Here is a 13,517-nt window from a genome sequence, read left to right as displayed (position 1 = left end):
AAAAGATCTGGGTCTGCCTAGCAGCATGAGAAAGGAAGGTTCTCTGTGAGGAAGGGGCATGTCTGCAGCCCTCCCCCTGCATGTCTGCATGCCCCCCTTCTGCTGGTCCGGTTCAAAGTGTGCACAGGACCAGATGGCCACTCCTGCGATCGGTGCTCTGATCAGGTAGTGTTCACTGGCCCTTCTTTAGTCTCAGGCTACAGTAAAATGGCTGTGGGAGAGCTGCTGTGCATGCCCTGCAGCAGCAGCTCCCCCACGGAACTCCAGCAGCAACAGCCAGTAACAGGAAGCCGGGTAGGGGACTCGCATACAGGGCTAGGCTGCGCAGGTGCCCAATAGTCTCTCCCCATACGTTTTACATACCTCCCTACTGTCCCAGTTTTCGCGGGACAGTCCTGTTTTTTGGGGACTGTCCCACCCGCGGGCCGCAGTGTCCCGCGGTGGGGGGGCAGTTGGGAGGATCTGTCTCTCACTGCCCTGCTTAGCAGAGCAGTGGTGAATAGACGCTGGGCATGCCCCCTTAGTGATGAAAATGGAGGCGTGGCTCACAATCGCGGTCCTCCTGTGAAGCCACTCCCTCTTTTCTTAGACCACACCCCTTTTTCGTGTCCCTCTTTCTAAAAATTAAAAGTTGGGAGGTATGCGTTTTATATTGTAACTAGGGGTTGTGAGGCCAATTGCAGCCCCTACCCTCCCCTATGCCGTGGGACACTTGTTTTGGTCTGTCTCCGTGGCTCCTACCCTCCCACTGTGCAGCAGCGTTACAGCACCTGCCCCCGTTCCTCTGCAGAGGAGGATACTGTGTTCCACTTCCTGATCCTTCCTGACTGTGCAATAGCTCCAATGTGGCAGGTGCAGAGGATGTGCCAGTCAGGAGCAGGCTGATGTGTCATCATATATGGGCATACATAGCAATGTAATGGCTTCAGGAGAGAGGAGCTGATATGTGATTTCCTCCCTCTGTATCTTTCTTCTGTCTGACTGTCCCTTCATTCTGTTTGTCTCTTTGCTGTCCATCTATCTGTTACTCTGTGCTACCTGCCTCTTCATTCTGCCTGTCGCTTTCCTCTGTGTCTGACTTCTCACCATCCTCTCACACCCTCTGTCTGCCTGTCTGTCTCTTTCCTCTGTGTGTCTCTTTCCGCCATCCTCTCACTTCCATGGTCTGTCTGTCTCTTTCCTCTGTGTGTCTCTTTCCACCATCCTCTCACATCCTCTACCTGTCTGTATCTTTCCTTTGTGTCTTTCTTCCCACCATCCTTTCACATCCATTGTCTGCCAGTCTGTCTCTTTCCTCTGTCTTCTCACATCCCCTATCTGCTGGTCTGTCTCTTTCCACCATCATCTCACATCCTCTATCTGTTTGCCTGTCTGTCTATTTTATCTGTGGCTCTTTTTCTGCTGTCTCCTGTCATCTTCAGTCAGTCTGTCTGTGTGTCTACCCAACAGTTCATATTGTATGGAGGACAGACATAATTACTAGTGGATATTCTGAATTAGCTAAAATATTTAAAAAAGTGTATTCCACCTTCAAATGATTACACACAGCTTTATCTCTCCACATTTTCTTTATATATCTCAATCATGTCCCTGTCATTCCCGTCTCCTGACTACTCTGTTCTGTCCTCACTGTCCTGTCTCTGTCCCCTCTGTAATGGCGCTATCGCCTTTGTACTTTCCCTGTCACTCCTGTCTACTGGCTCCTCTGTTCTGTTCTGTCCTGTCCTGTCCTCACTGTCCTGTCTCTGTCCCCTCTGTAATGGCGCTATCGCCTTTGTACTTTCCCTGTCGCTCCTGTCTACTGGCTCCTCTGTTCTGTTCTGTCCTGTCCTGTCCTCACTGTCCTGTCTCTGTCCCCTCTGTAATGGCGCTATCGCCTTTGTACTTTCCCTGTCACTCCTGTCTACTGGCTCCTCTGTTCTGTTCTGTCCTGTCCTCACTGTCCTGTCTCTGTCCCCTCTGTAATGGCGCTATCGCCTTTGTACTTTCCCTGTCACTCCTGTCTACTGGCTCCTCTGTTCTGTTCTGTCCTCACTGTCCTGTCTCTGTCCCCTCTGTAATGGCGCTATCGCCTTTGTAATTTCCCTGTCGCTCCTGTCTACTGGCTCCTCTGTTCTGTTCTGTCCTGTCCTGTCCTCACTGTCCTGTCTCTGTCCCCTCTGTAATGGCGCTATCGCCTTTGTACTTTCCCTGTCGCTCGTGTGTACTGGCTCCTCTGTTCTGTTCTGTCCTGTCCTGTCCTCACTGTCCTGTCTCTGTCCCCTCTGTAATGGCGCTATCGCCTTTGTACTTTCCCTGTCGCTCCTGTCTACTGGCTCCTCTGTTCTGTTCTGTCCTGTCCTGTCCTCACTGTCCTGTCTCTGTCCCCTCTGTAATGGCGCTATCGCCTTTGTACTTTCCCTGTCACTCCTGTCTACTGGCTCCTCTGTTCTGTTCTGTCCTGTCCTGTCCTCACTGTCCTGTCTCTGTCCCCTCTGTAATGGCGCTATCGCCTTTGTACTTTCCCTGTCACTCCTGTCTACTGGCTCCTCTGTTCTGTTCTGTCCTGTCCTGTCCTCACTGTCCTGTCTCTGTCCCCTCTGTAATGGCGCTATCGCCTTTGTACTTTCCCTGTCGCTCCTGTCTACTGGCTCCTCTGTTCTGTTCTGTCCTGTCCTGTCCTGTCCTGTCCTCACTGTCCTGTCTCTGTCCCCTCTGTAATGGCGCTATCGCCTTTGTACTTTCCCTGTCGCTCCTGTGTACTGGCTCCTCTGTTCTGTCCTGTCCTCTCTGTCCTGGCACTATCACCTCTGTCTGGTCCTAACTGTCCTGTCCCTGTCCCCACTGTTCTGGTGCTCTCACCTCTGTCCTGTCTTCACTGTCCTGTCCCTGTCCCCACTGTCCTGGTGCTGTTACCTCTGTCCTGTCCCTGTCACTCCTGTCTTCCGACCTCCCTGTTCTGTCCTGCCATTACCTCTGTCCTGTCCCTGTCAATCCTGTCTCCTGACCCCTCTGTTCTGTCCCTGCATCCTCTGTCCAGTAGAGCTGTGAAATGGTGGGAAGACAGCAGGGAGGGATCTGAAAAGATCCCTCACCTGCACAAGCTGCCGCATCAGGGACATCGGTGGTAACTGGCATTGGCTTGGAGGTGCTAGCGGTCATCAGCTTGGCGGCGGTAGGGGTCATCAGCGGGACTTGATGAACATTATGGCTGCAGTGCCTCACCAGCCACTGACCTCACTGCATGCCACTGCTGCACAGCTTGCTTATGAAGTTGCTAAGTGGATGCGTGGACCTGTGTATGTGTTGGCTGTGGGAAATCATACATAATTTTGCCTATAAATATGATGTCCCACATAATTAGTGATTTTCGTTAATGACCCCAAGTGTATTTTTAATTTATAGGAGTGACATTGCCTTCAGTGTGTTTGTGGAGGCACACTAATGTGTACTGTGTAGCTGCACCCCAATTTAGTACGCACAGTTTTCAAAGTATTTTCTACACAGATTTATAGGAGTGAAGGCATTGTGTTCCCTTTTCTTTTAAAACCTGTTTCCAGATGATTGATAATCTAATGATCCATACATTAAGATTTAACAGCTTAAGTACATAATTGCTGACCATATAAATTGCAGCTGCAACAGAATGACACCTTGGTGCCATAAGCATTGCAGTACGCTGGAAGTTACACCCATAAAACAAGTTCGGTTAATGTAGGTTATAGCATGCATTGTTCTCTGCTGATACTGTACAGTATGTTGTTAAATGAGATGTCCTTACTCTTGTGTTCTATATTACAGGGATCCTGTGGCTTTCATTAGGGTCTGAGCTGGTATATATTACGTTACTGGTAATTAGTTTTGGACTGCTGCTATTGGAAATGTTTTACACTGGGAACCCTGTCTGTGGACTGAAACTCAATGCTTTTGCTGCAATGTCCTCAGTGCTCTCAGGTAATGAGAATGTGCCTTTAATGGCCTTAATTACAATACTAGAACTGTAAAAAAAAAAAAAAAGTCTACTAATAATTTTGCTGCTCAACTAAATCATAAAACCATTACAAATGATTGATTTTTTTTCTTTCTTTTACAAGTATAACTTTTTGTTTCTTATATTTAAGTTGAATCTTCAAGAACAGCCTGCTGGGTCCCCCCCATCTTTTGGAAAAGCAGCTTAATTTTATTTTTTTTCATGTTGATACAACCTGCTGTTCTCTAGAAACCAGTAGAGTAGTGGTTCTCAAACTCAGTTCTCAGGAGCCCAAACAGCTTACATTTCCCAAGTCACAAAGTAGGTGTACAGGCAGGGCCGGTTCTAGCCCTTTCAGTGCCCCGGGCGGAAAATATGGGCGTGGCTTTATACAGGGGGCGTGGTCAGTTATGCCCCCTGTAGAGTTGTGCCCCCATTTGTGCCCCCTGTAGGAGTAGCGCCGCTTACACACACAAAAAATAATAATTAATACTTACTATCCCCGCTCCTGATTCCCGACCGCTGCAGACCTCCGCCAGCGCCGCTCCTCTCCTCGGATCTATGGGACAGATAGACACTAGAGGTCAATTATGACCCCTAGCGTCTGTGTCAGTCCCACAATGCTGTGCGGTGCGCGATGACATCCTCTCCACGAAGGGAAACTAGACGGGTAGCGTCTAGTTCCCTTCACAACGGGGGACCAGCAAGGGACACAGCAGACACAGCGGGGGGCACAGTAGCACAGTGTCCTGCTTGCCCGTGGCAAGATCCGCTACTGTGTGCGGGTGTACTCATTACTCACTGACACACTTTACTCACTGACACACTTTAAAACTTTCCATGTGGAGCTAATTATTTCACTTGCGATTATGTCAGAAGATCAGGAAAATATGAACTGTTTAGGGTCCTGAGGAGCAAGTTTGAGAACTGGTGCAATAGAGCATTGCAGATTTTTCTTTACATTCCTATTCAAGAGCCTAATTCAGACATGATCGCAGCATCAAATTTGTTAGCTAATGGACAAAACCATGTGCACTGCAGGGGGAAGGGGGGGGGAGAGATACAACATGTGCAGAGAGAGTTATCCTAGGTACACACTATACAATTATCTGTCAGATAATCTGACAGATTTAGCTGGTTGGAATGAAAATTTGGTAATGGAGGAGAGCAAATGGCAATCGACCATTTGCTCCCAAAAACTGCAAAATGGACAAAAACAGTCATTCATCCAAGTTGGTTACATTTGTGTTTACCCAACTTGTATGAACGACAGGTTTTGTTAGTTTTCCAGTGTTTGGGAGCAAATGGGCAATTGTCATTTGCTCTCATCCATTACCAGATTTTCATTCCAACCAGCTAGATTTGGCAGATTATCTGACAGATAATTGTATAGTGTGTACCTAGTTTAAGATTTGGGTGGGTTTTTTGTTTCTGTGCAGGGTAAATGCTGGCTGCTTTATTTTTACACTGCAATTTAGATTTCAGCTTGAACACACCCCACCCAAATCTAACTCCCTCTGCACATGTTATATCTGCCCCACCTGCAGTGCACATGGTTTTGCCCAACTGCTGACAAATTTGCTGCTTCGATCAGGTCTGAATTAAGCCCCAGGTCCATTGAAAATGAAAAGACCTTTTAAAGGTATGCAGTCAGATTGTCTTTTCAGAAAGTCGAAACTCACAATGTTGACAGCAGATGGTCAACATTGTTAGAATATCCGCATCATTCATTGTGACACCTGCAAATTGCTGATATTAAAAGAATGTCGACATTGTCATAATGTCGACATTTCCATTAGGGTTAGGTTTAGAATTAGGGTTACCATCAGGGTTAGGGCCAGAATTACTCTAAAAATACTATGTTGACGTTTCAATAATGTTGACATAACATCAGTGTTGACATGGTCAATGTTGGCATTATAAACATGTAGACATTGTGAATGTCTAAATAAATATACCACCGTCATAAATATCCAAGCATCTGAGTATTTCACCCCGTCCCTAAATTTACCCCACTTAAACAAGTCGACTTAAAGCAGATTTGGGGATTTGAACATCCTCCAAATTACGTCATGCAGTATTACCAGGTTCTAAATGGAAAACAGGCTCTTTATACTTGTAGAACTCATTATACAAAGTCTTACATGTAAATTTGTTTTTATTTTATATCAACAGTTTTAAGCTGTGTTGAGTCTTAAACAATCGTGATTAACAAAATTCGACATTTAAAATAAAAGGGGGCAGAGTAATCTGCAGAGTCCATATGTGTGATAGGACATACAAACATGACTATTAAAGAAAGAGAAAGCCATGGAGAGTGATAAAGCGGAGAAAGATAAAGTACCAACCAATCAGCTCCTCTCATGGCAGTAAGAAGTTGATTGGCTGGTACTTTATCTCTCCTCACTATATCACTCTCTGGGGCTTAGTTCATCTCCCCCTCTGCAATATCCTGTGAGCATCACCATCACTAGCCTTAGAATTGCTATATGCAACATTCAAAAGGTGAATGCTGTATGTGTATAATGCACAGAATGCATCATCCTATCACATAGAGTGGGAAATACTGTGCTGTGTGGGCTAAGGAACAGCAGTGGCAGCCTGGATCAGATCACATTGCAGGAGTAAGCCCAATCCTCATCTAACATCAAGAACAGCACCCATCCACAAGGGTAGTCCACCTCACATTGGGGCTGCTCATGTCACTCTCGGAAAGATAAGGAGAAGGGTTTTTATGTTTCAAACTCTCCTCTGATATGAGATTGAAACCATTTTGAAGATCCAGCACTCCTAAGCTTGTTTTCCTGGGACCCAATTGTCCTAGTGTTAGAACTCCAGCTGATAGAATGGGTGATATGTGCTACTGTTATTCGCATGCTTTGTTGCAACATGCACAGGTTCCAAATGTATCTGATTTTCGGGGCAGTCTTACGCCCTATCTGTCCTTGGAAATGTCCAGATTAAGATGAAGTAGTCCTGTTGTCCCCTGGTGGAAACTATAACCTGCCCTCTATTGCTTAGTATAATTGACAGGCACTGAACATGTACGGCACGGCATGAATGGGTTTGAGCAGTGTGGATAGATAACGGGCAGCTTACCATTCTGTAAGCACTAAGCATGCCCAATAGAGAAGACCATTCCCAATCACAGCGCACCCATCCCCATATTGTGAGGCGGATAAAGATAGGAGCTCCTCTTGATTTTCATTAATGGTCTAGTAGAAACCACAATCCTTTCACATTGGTTCCATGCAGCCCCAGGCCAGTTGACATCAGGGCTGGTTTTCCCTAGGTGGTGGTGGTGGGGGGGGGGGGGGGGGTCATTTGTAAATAGCACTAGGACTCTTCCTAGCACAGGGTAACAATGAAAAAATAGTTTCAATACTTTGCCATTTATAAACTACAAGCCCCTGCATGACCCAGCTGCCAATCATGGATCCCAAGGCATGTTGTCACTTGGCGGCATTGGCGGCTGTCGGGATTTCGACATCTGTATCCTGAACATCTGGATCCCGACAGCCGTCATTTTAACTGCATCCCGCCAATAGCAATCCCCAGTGTCTCTCCATCCAATCGCCGCAGACAGCATCTCCCCATTCAATTGCTGCCTGATACCTTCCTCCCTGCCTGCCAGCACACCATTACAGGCAGAGTGCACACATATGAGTGAAAGACAGCTCCGAGCAGCAGCAGCAGCAGCCACTAGACAGTAATGTGTGATTGTGGCAGCCTCCCTGCACCCTAGTCACACTGCGGCATGTCTGTACTCAGTAATCAATTACCTATAAACTGTGCCGGACTGGGGCGTGAAGGGCCCACTGGGGGAATGCAAAGATAAAGGCCTATGCCTAGAGGTGTGGCCAGCTACCACAGAAGCTAGGCTAACCATTAGAGAGTGCATGGTCTGGGCACCTTGATATATATATATATATATATATATATATATATATATATATTGACTACTGCTAGTCCCTGCATGATAATGTACCAGAATAATAACAGCAATGCATTGTAGAAAATACACCATAGTCCAGTGCAGTATAATGTAACATGTATAATGCAGAATTCAAGCGCAGAGTTATAGGACGAGGTGGACCCTCAGGCAGTGGGGTCCACTTGGGATTTCCCCTGTACCCCTGCTGGCCAGTCCGACCCTGCCTCTGGATAATATACAAGGCATGCTTCCTAGTACCTCTAGTGCCGGCAGCATCATGTTATTATCAAGTGGAGGGGGTAATATTGAGGCTTATTCAGGTGCGCTTGGAGTTGCTATCATTGCTAATTCCTTGAAAGCAGCAGTGATAGTGCTGTATAGTGATGCAGCTGGAGACGCCTATTACAAGTAGACGACTCCTGCTGCAGTAGTGATCCGACCTGCGTTCTAGGATGCAGCATGGGATCTCTCTCCCATCATCGGACGGCTTACAGCACCTATGAACAAGATCCCTGACCTCTTTCCACCCCCCTAAACGGCAGTGCCACGTCTCCGTTTTCACAAACGGAGGCCATCTCCGTCCCCCGAACGGCAGCAGACTGTTAATCACTGACAGTCTGCTGACGTCCTGCTTCCGACGTTACAGGACCCGTATGCGCATTTGCAGAACGGGTCCTGTACATGTGCAAAGTACTGAACATTGGTACTTTGCGCATGAATGACCCCCTTTGTGCAGTGTACATATGAGAACACTAGTCTCCAGTATGACACATCACCAGGAACACAGGGATTTGCCCACTTTCATACTGTATCTGCCATGCTAGTACCTCAGGTCTGCAAGTAGTGTCCAACAGGCATACTAGCCAGTAGATCGCAGCAGTGCAGATGCTGAATCACACATCTCGTCATATCCGCATTATACACAGTACTTTGTTTATGCCAGATGTAAAATAAAGATCTGACCTGCTCTCCAGTACTGCTCCAATTTCTATCTACCCTTACCCCCTCGATACCCCCAACACTACCCCAAGCACTGCCTGCCCCTCACTCCCTCCTTGCCCTCAGTATTGCTACAGCTGCTATCCACCCTTTCCACTTCCCTATCCCAACTGCCACATGCCCTTACCCCGCTCTACCCCAACTGCTGCCTGCCCATAACTCTGCCCAAACTATTGGCTGCCCCGACTGCTCCCTGCCTCAACCCCCAACACTGTCCCAACTGCCCCCTGCCTTTACCCCCCTTTCTGCTTCCAGCCCTGCTGTTGACTCTATGTAAGATCAAGGCAATGTATTTATAAGCATAAAAAGTACAAAAAATGTGTGACGTCCTGTAGTGTTCAGGGGGCCTCATTCAGGACCCGATGCTGTAGCGGTGCATTCTGCTAAGTAATGATGTGCGCATGTGCAGTATGGGTCTGCGACGGCAGACGCAGTGCGGCATCAGAATGTCAGTGATTGACAGTCTGATGCTATTTGGGGACAGAGAGAGGACGGCGACGCCCTCCATTTCTCAAAACGGAAATGCATCACCTCCATTGCGAGAGAGGGATGATCTGAGGTTCTGTTCCAGAAAATGTTGATTTCCTGTCCTGTTGCTCGGACCTGCGGTGTCTGGCTTGCATGACCCCACTGGTCACGCAGCTGTCCGATGGTGTCTCAGTTGATCCGATGCTGTGTTCTAGGCTTGGATGCTGCATCCGATGCTGTGTTCTAGGCTTGGATGTTGCATCACCATATTAGATAATATTACAATATTAGAGTTATCTCTTGCTTGCGCAGTGAAATAACTACTTAATCCACATCTGAATCAGGCCCAGTATGTGTGGGACATGTGGGGTGGTCCGATGGCATCTGGAGAGCTCAAAGGCATACATTGTGATGGGACCCAAAAACAGGGGAATAGGACCCCCATTTTTTAAAATGAACCCACCTATTTTTTTAAGGAGATGATCAGAGGCAAACACAGGACTACTCGAGGGAACATGTCTATAATTTTAGACAGTACTATGGCACAGTGGCGAATTTCCCATTAGGCACGTGAGGCATGTGCCTAGGGGTGGCACTTGTTTGGGGGCGGCACTTGTATGTTTGTGTTGGTATCGTCAGCCCAAAAAGTACCAGTAACTACAAAATATTTCCACTATACTGTACCATATGCCATCTTGAATAGAGTCTAAATGAGTAGGACATGCACAAACTGCCCCTGTAAGCTGACCCACTTAGTAAATATGTATACATAATTAAAAATAAAATAAAAAATCATACTTAGTGGGGAGTTTTATTGTTCTATGAAATTGGCTTATAACCAATCAATAAAAATAATAAAATTAGGCAAAGGGGGTGGGGTGGCCGTTACTATTGTGCCTAGGGGTGCCCTCATCCCCAAATTCACCCCTGCTATGGCACTCCCCAATCCTTTCAAATAAATTCACCCAATTTTAAATGATTCGTTTCCACAAACCATTAAATGATTATCCCACCATTTTTAAGTCTATAGCCCCATTACATTAAGTGCTCCTCAGTTCCTGGGGCTGCACTTTTGGCCACAGTTTCTAAGGGGATAGGAAGGGAAGAATAAACACCTACTGTACTTAGTAGACAGGTAGTTCTTACCACCTGCTGCTCTAGCAGGCTTCGGGTACACACCGAGCGGAATGACAGAGCTAGATCAGAACAATACGCAGCCACATACAAGGTGACTGACCCTAGGGAGGCACATCTATTGGCACATTTCTGTGAAGGGAGAAGCATGGTCACACTGTTGAGGCTGGTGGTGGCCGGATGTAGGCCAGAATGATTGTTGCTACATTGCACCAGACAAAGGGGGTTATCACGATCCCCTCCCCTCTGGATCCGCCTTTGCATGGATTTGGCAGTCAGGCACACTCATGTAGTGTGCGGAGAACCTAGGCAGCCCACCAGCCAGTTTAAAAAATGAAGTCTGTACAAACCTATCCCGCCATGTCATTGTTGGAAATATTCCATTTAAGCCACACTGCTTATGCATGATATCTGACTAAGGCTGTGTACACACGGCGCAATGCGCTGTACAGCCCGCCATTGACTATTCGCCAGAGCCCGGCCTCGCCGATATGGTCAATGTTGGGCTGCCTGCACAGTCTATTTTTTCTTGCAATGCTGATCCCACGGGACCGCGCATTGGCATCGCAAGGTGTGTACACACGGTGCGATATGCACTAACTTTCCTTACGATTTTGATAAAATCGTAAGGAAAGTTAAGTGCGTATGGCACCGTGTGTATGCACCTTTAGTTATGTGGTCTAATATAACTTGCAAACGCTGTTTAAGACAATAGTAAGCTATGGAACGCTGAACATATGTGTGTTAAGTAAAATGGAAAATAGACAAAAAAAAAATAGAATTGTGCTATATTTTATTGTCTCTTTTGTATTTGACCTGGGGATTTAGAATGGTAGCCGATGGTCTCCGTTTCTATTGAACTTATTATTGAAAAATAATGTTTTTCTTTACACAGCATCACAATTGTTTTCTATTTTAAGGAAAATGGAAGTGTTTTTTATTTTCTGTTTAAAACTTTTGTAACTAAAGGTCATGTGACCCAATTTACAGATATTATTATATACAGCTTATTAATCTTTTACAGGGAGGAAATATTTTACTGTCTAATGCAGTGATTTTCAACCTTTTTCAACTCGCGGCACACTGAAAAGTTTTTAAAATTCCCAAGGCACACCATTGTCCCCCACGGGGGAAAAAACCACACACATTGGCTCCCACAGAAAAAAAACAATTATATTGACTGGCCCCCACAGAAAAAAAAAAACAATCACATTGCTCCCCATAGTAAAACAATTTCATTGGCTAGCCCCCACAGAAAAAACAATCGCATTGCTCTCTATAGAAAAAAATAACTCACATTGGTCCCTACCTGTCATCTGTAGCGGGACCTCATCAGCTGGGGAGGTACAGTCACACTCGCGCTGCAGAGCATTGAGCAGTGTGTGTGGGGGGCATGCTGGCTGGCTGGGGGACGGGCATGCAGGCGTGCTGGCTGGCTTGCAGGACTGCAACACAGCATGTGTGACCTATAATGTCACGCTGCTGCGTCTCTATAGGTCACGGCTGCGGCATGCCTGAGCCGCCGGACACGGCTGCGGCAAGCCTGAGCCGCCGTGACACAGTAACCCTGGAACCCACCTGTACACAGTGTGTGACTAGTGTGATGTCAGGCGGTGACAGAGCCCAGCCGCCACCAAGGTGACCATGCTGAATGGAAGCCGCGTGGATCCCCGGCCGGCCTGGAATGCAGGAAGCTGTCAAGTGGTGGTGCGGCCGCCTGTGTGTGTTGCACAATGCAAGCCCTTCCTGTCATCTCAGGCAGCACTTGACTCCTGTGTGTGCTCTTGTCAGGCCAGGACTGCTGCAGAACACGCTGCTGCGTCTCCACAGGTAACGGCCGCGGCGTGAATGAGCTTCCTAAGAGAGCCCAGCTCTACCCGGCAATTCTGTTGAACTGAAGGCAGCTCTGACTCCGCTGACTCCACGGCACACTTGACAACCGCTGGCGGCACACTAGTTGAAAAACGCTGGTCTAATGGGAAAGAATTGAAACATTCGACAGTACTTGTTGACCATAGAACAGTGGATCTTGGGTATGGTTTTTCCATAACATAAGCTGCATCTGCATGTGATTTTTTTTTTTTTTTCCGAATTATTGAGACTAATACCCCTGTCAACATACATCAAAATCCTGGGTTTTTTCTAGAGATGTGCGGAGGGCACTTTTCGTGTATTGTGTTTTGGTTTAGGTTCTAATTCCACTTTCGTGTTTTAGTTTTGGCTTGGTTTTGCCAAAACCACCCTTTCGTGTTTTGGTTTTGGATCTGGATGATTGAGTGAAAGACAGCTTTCACTTTTGAAAAAAACATAAAATCAGCTAAAATAACAGAATTTGGGGGTAATTTTGCTCCTACGGTATTATTAACCTCAATAACATTCATTTCCACTCATTTCCAGTGTATTCTGAACACCCCACACCTCACAATATTGTTTTTAGGCCTAAAAGTTGTACCGAGGTGGCTGTATGACTAAGTGAAGTGACACAAGTGTGCAGTACAAACACCTGGCCCATCTAGGAGTGGCACTGCAGTTGCAGACAAGATGGCACTATTCAAAAACTAGTTCCCAAACAGCACATGATGCAAAGAAGAAAAAGAGGTGCAAGTAGGTAGCTGGATGGCCAAGCTAAACGACACAAGTGTGCGGCACAAACACCTGGCCCATTTAGGAGTGGCACTGCAGTGGCAGACAGGATGGCACAAAAAAAAAATAGTCCCCAAACAGCACATGATGCAAAGAAGAAAAAGAGGTGCAAGATGGAATTGTCCTTGGGCCCTCTCACCCACCCTTATGTTGTATAAACAGGACATGTACACTTTAACTAACCAATCATTTCAGCGACAGGGTCTGCCACATGACTGTGGCTGAAATTATTGGTTTGTTTGGGCCCCCACCAAAAAAAAAGCAAGCAATCTCTCCTTGCACAAACTGGCTCTACAGAGGCAAGATGTCGACCTCATCCTCATCCTCCGATTCCTCACCCCTTTCACTGTGTACATCCTCCTCAAATAGTATTAATTCATCCCCACTGGA

At 46.7% G+C, this 13,517-nt stretch overlaps 1 protein-coding gene across 1 annotated transcript in view; it reads left to right on the top strand.

Moving 5' to 3' along the window:
- The window catches only part of GSG1 (germ cell associated 1), a 108,461-nt gene that overhangs the window by 83,703 nt on the left and 11,241 nt on the right, over nucleotides 1–13,517 (top strand). The window contains exon 3 of the mRNA XM_063940429.1: nucleotides 3,781–3,933. Coding sequence (XP_063796499.1) covers nucleotides 3,781–3,933 — 153 coding nt within the window. The remainder of the gene's footprint in view (nucleotides 1–3,780; nucleotides 3,934–13,517) is intronic.

The sequence above is a fragment of the Pseudophryne corroboree genome, chromosome 9 (assembly GCF_028390025.1).
Source record: "Pseudophryne corroboree isolate aPseCor3 chromosome 9, aPseCor3.hap2, whole genome shotgun sequence".
NCBI lineage: Eukaryota > Metazoa > Chordata > Amphibia > Anura > Myobatrachidae > Pseudophryne > Pseudophryne corroboree.
Note: the sequence above shows the minus strand (reverse complement) of the source record. Positions and strands in the feature narration are given on the sequence as shown.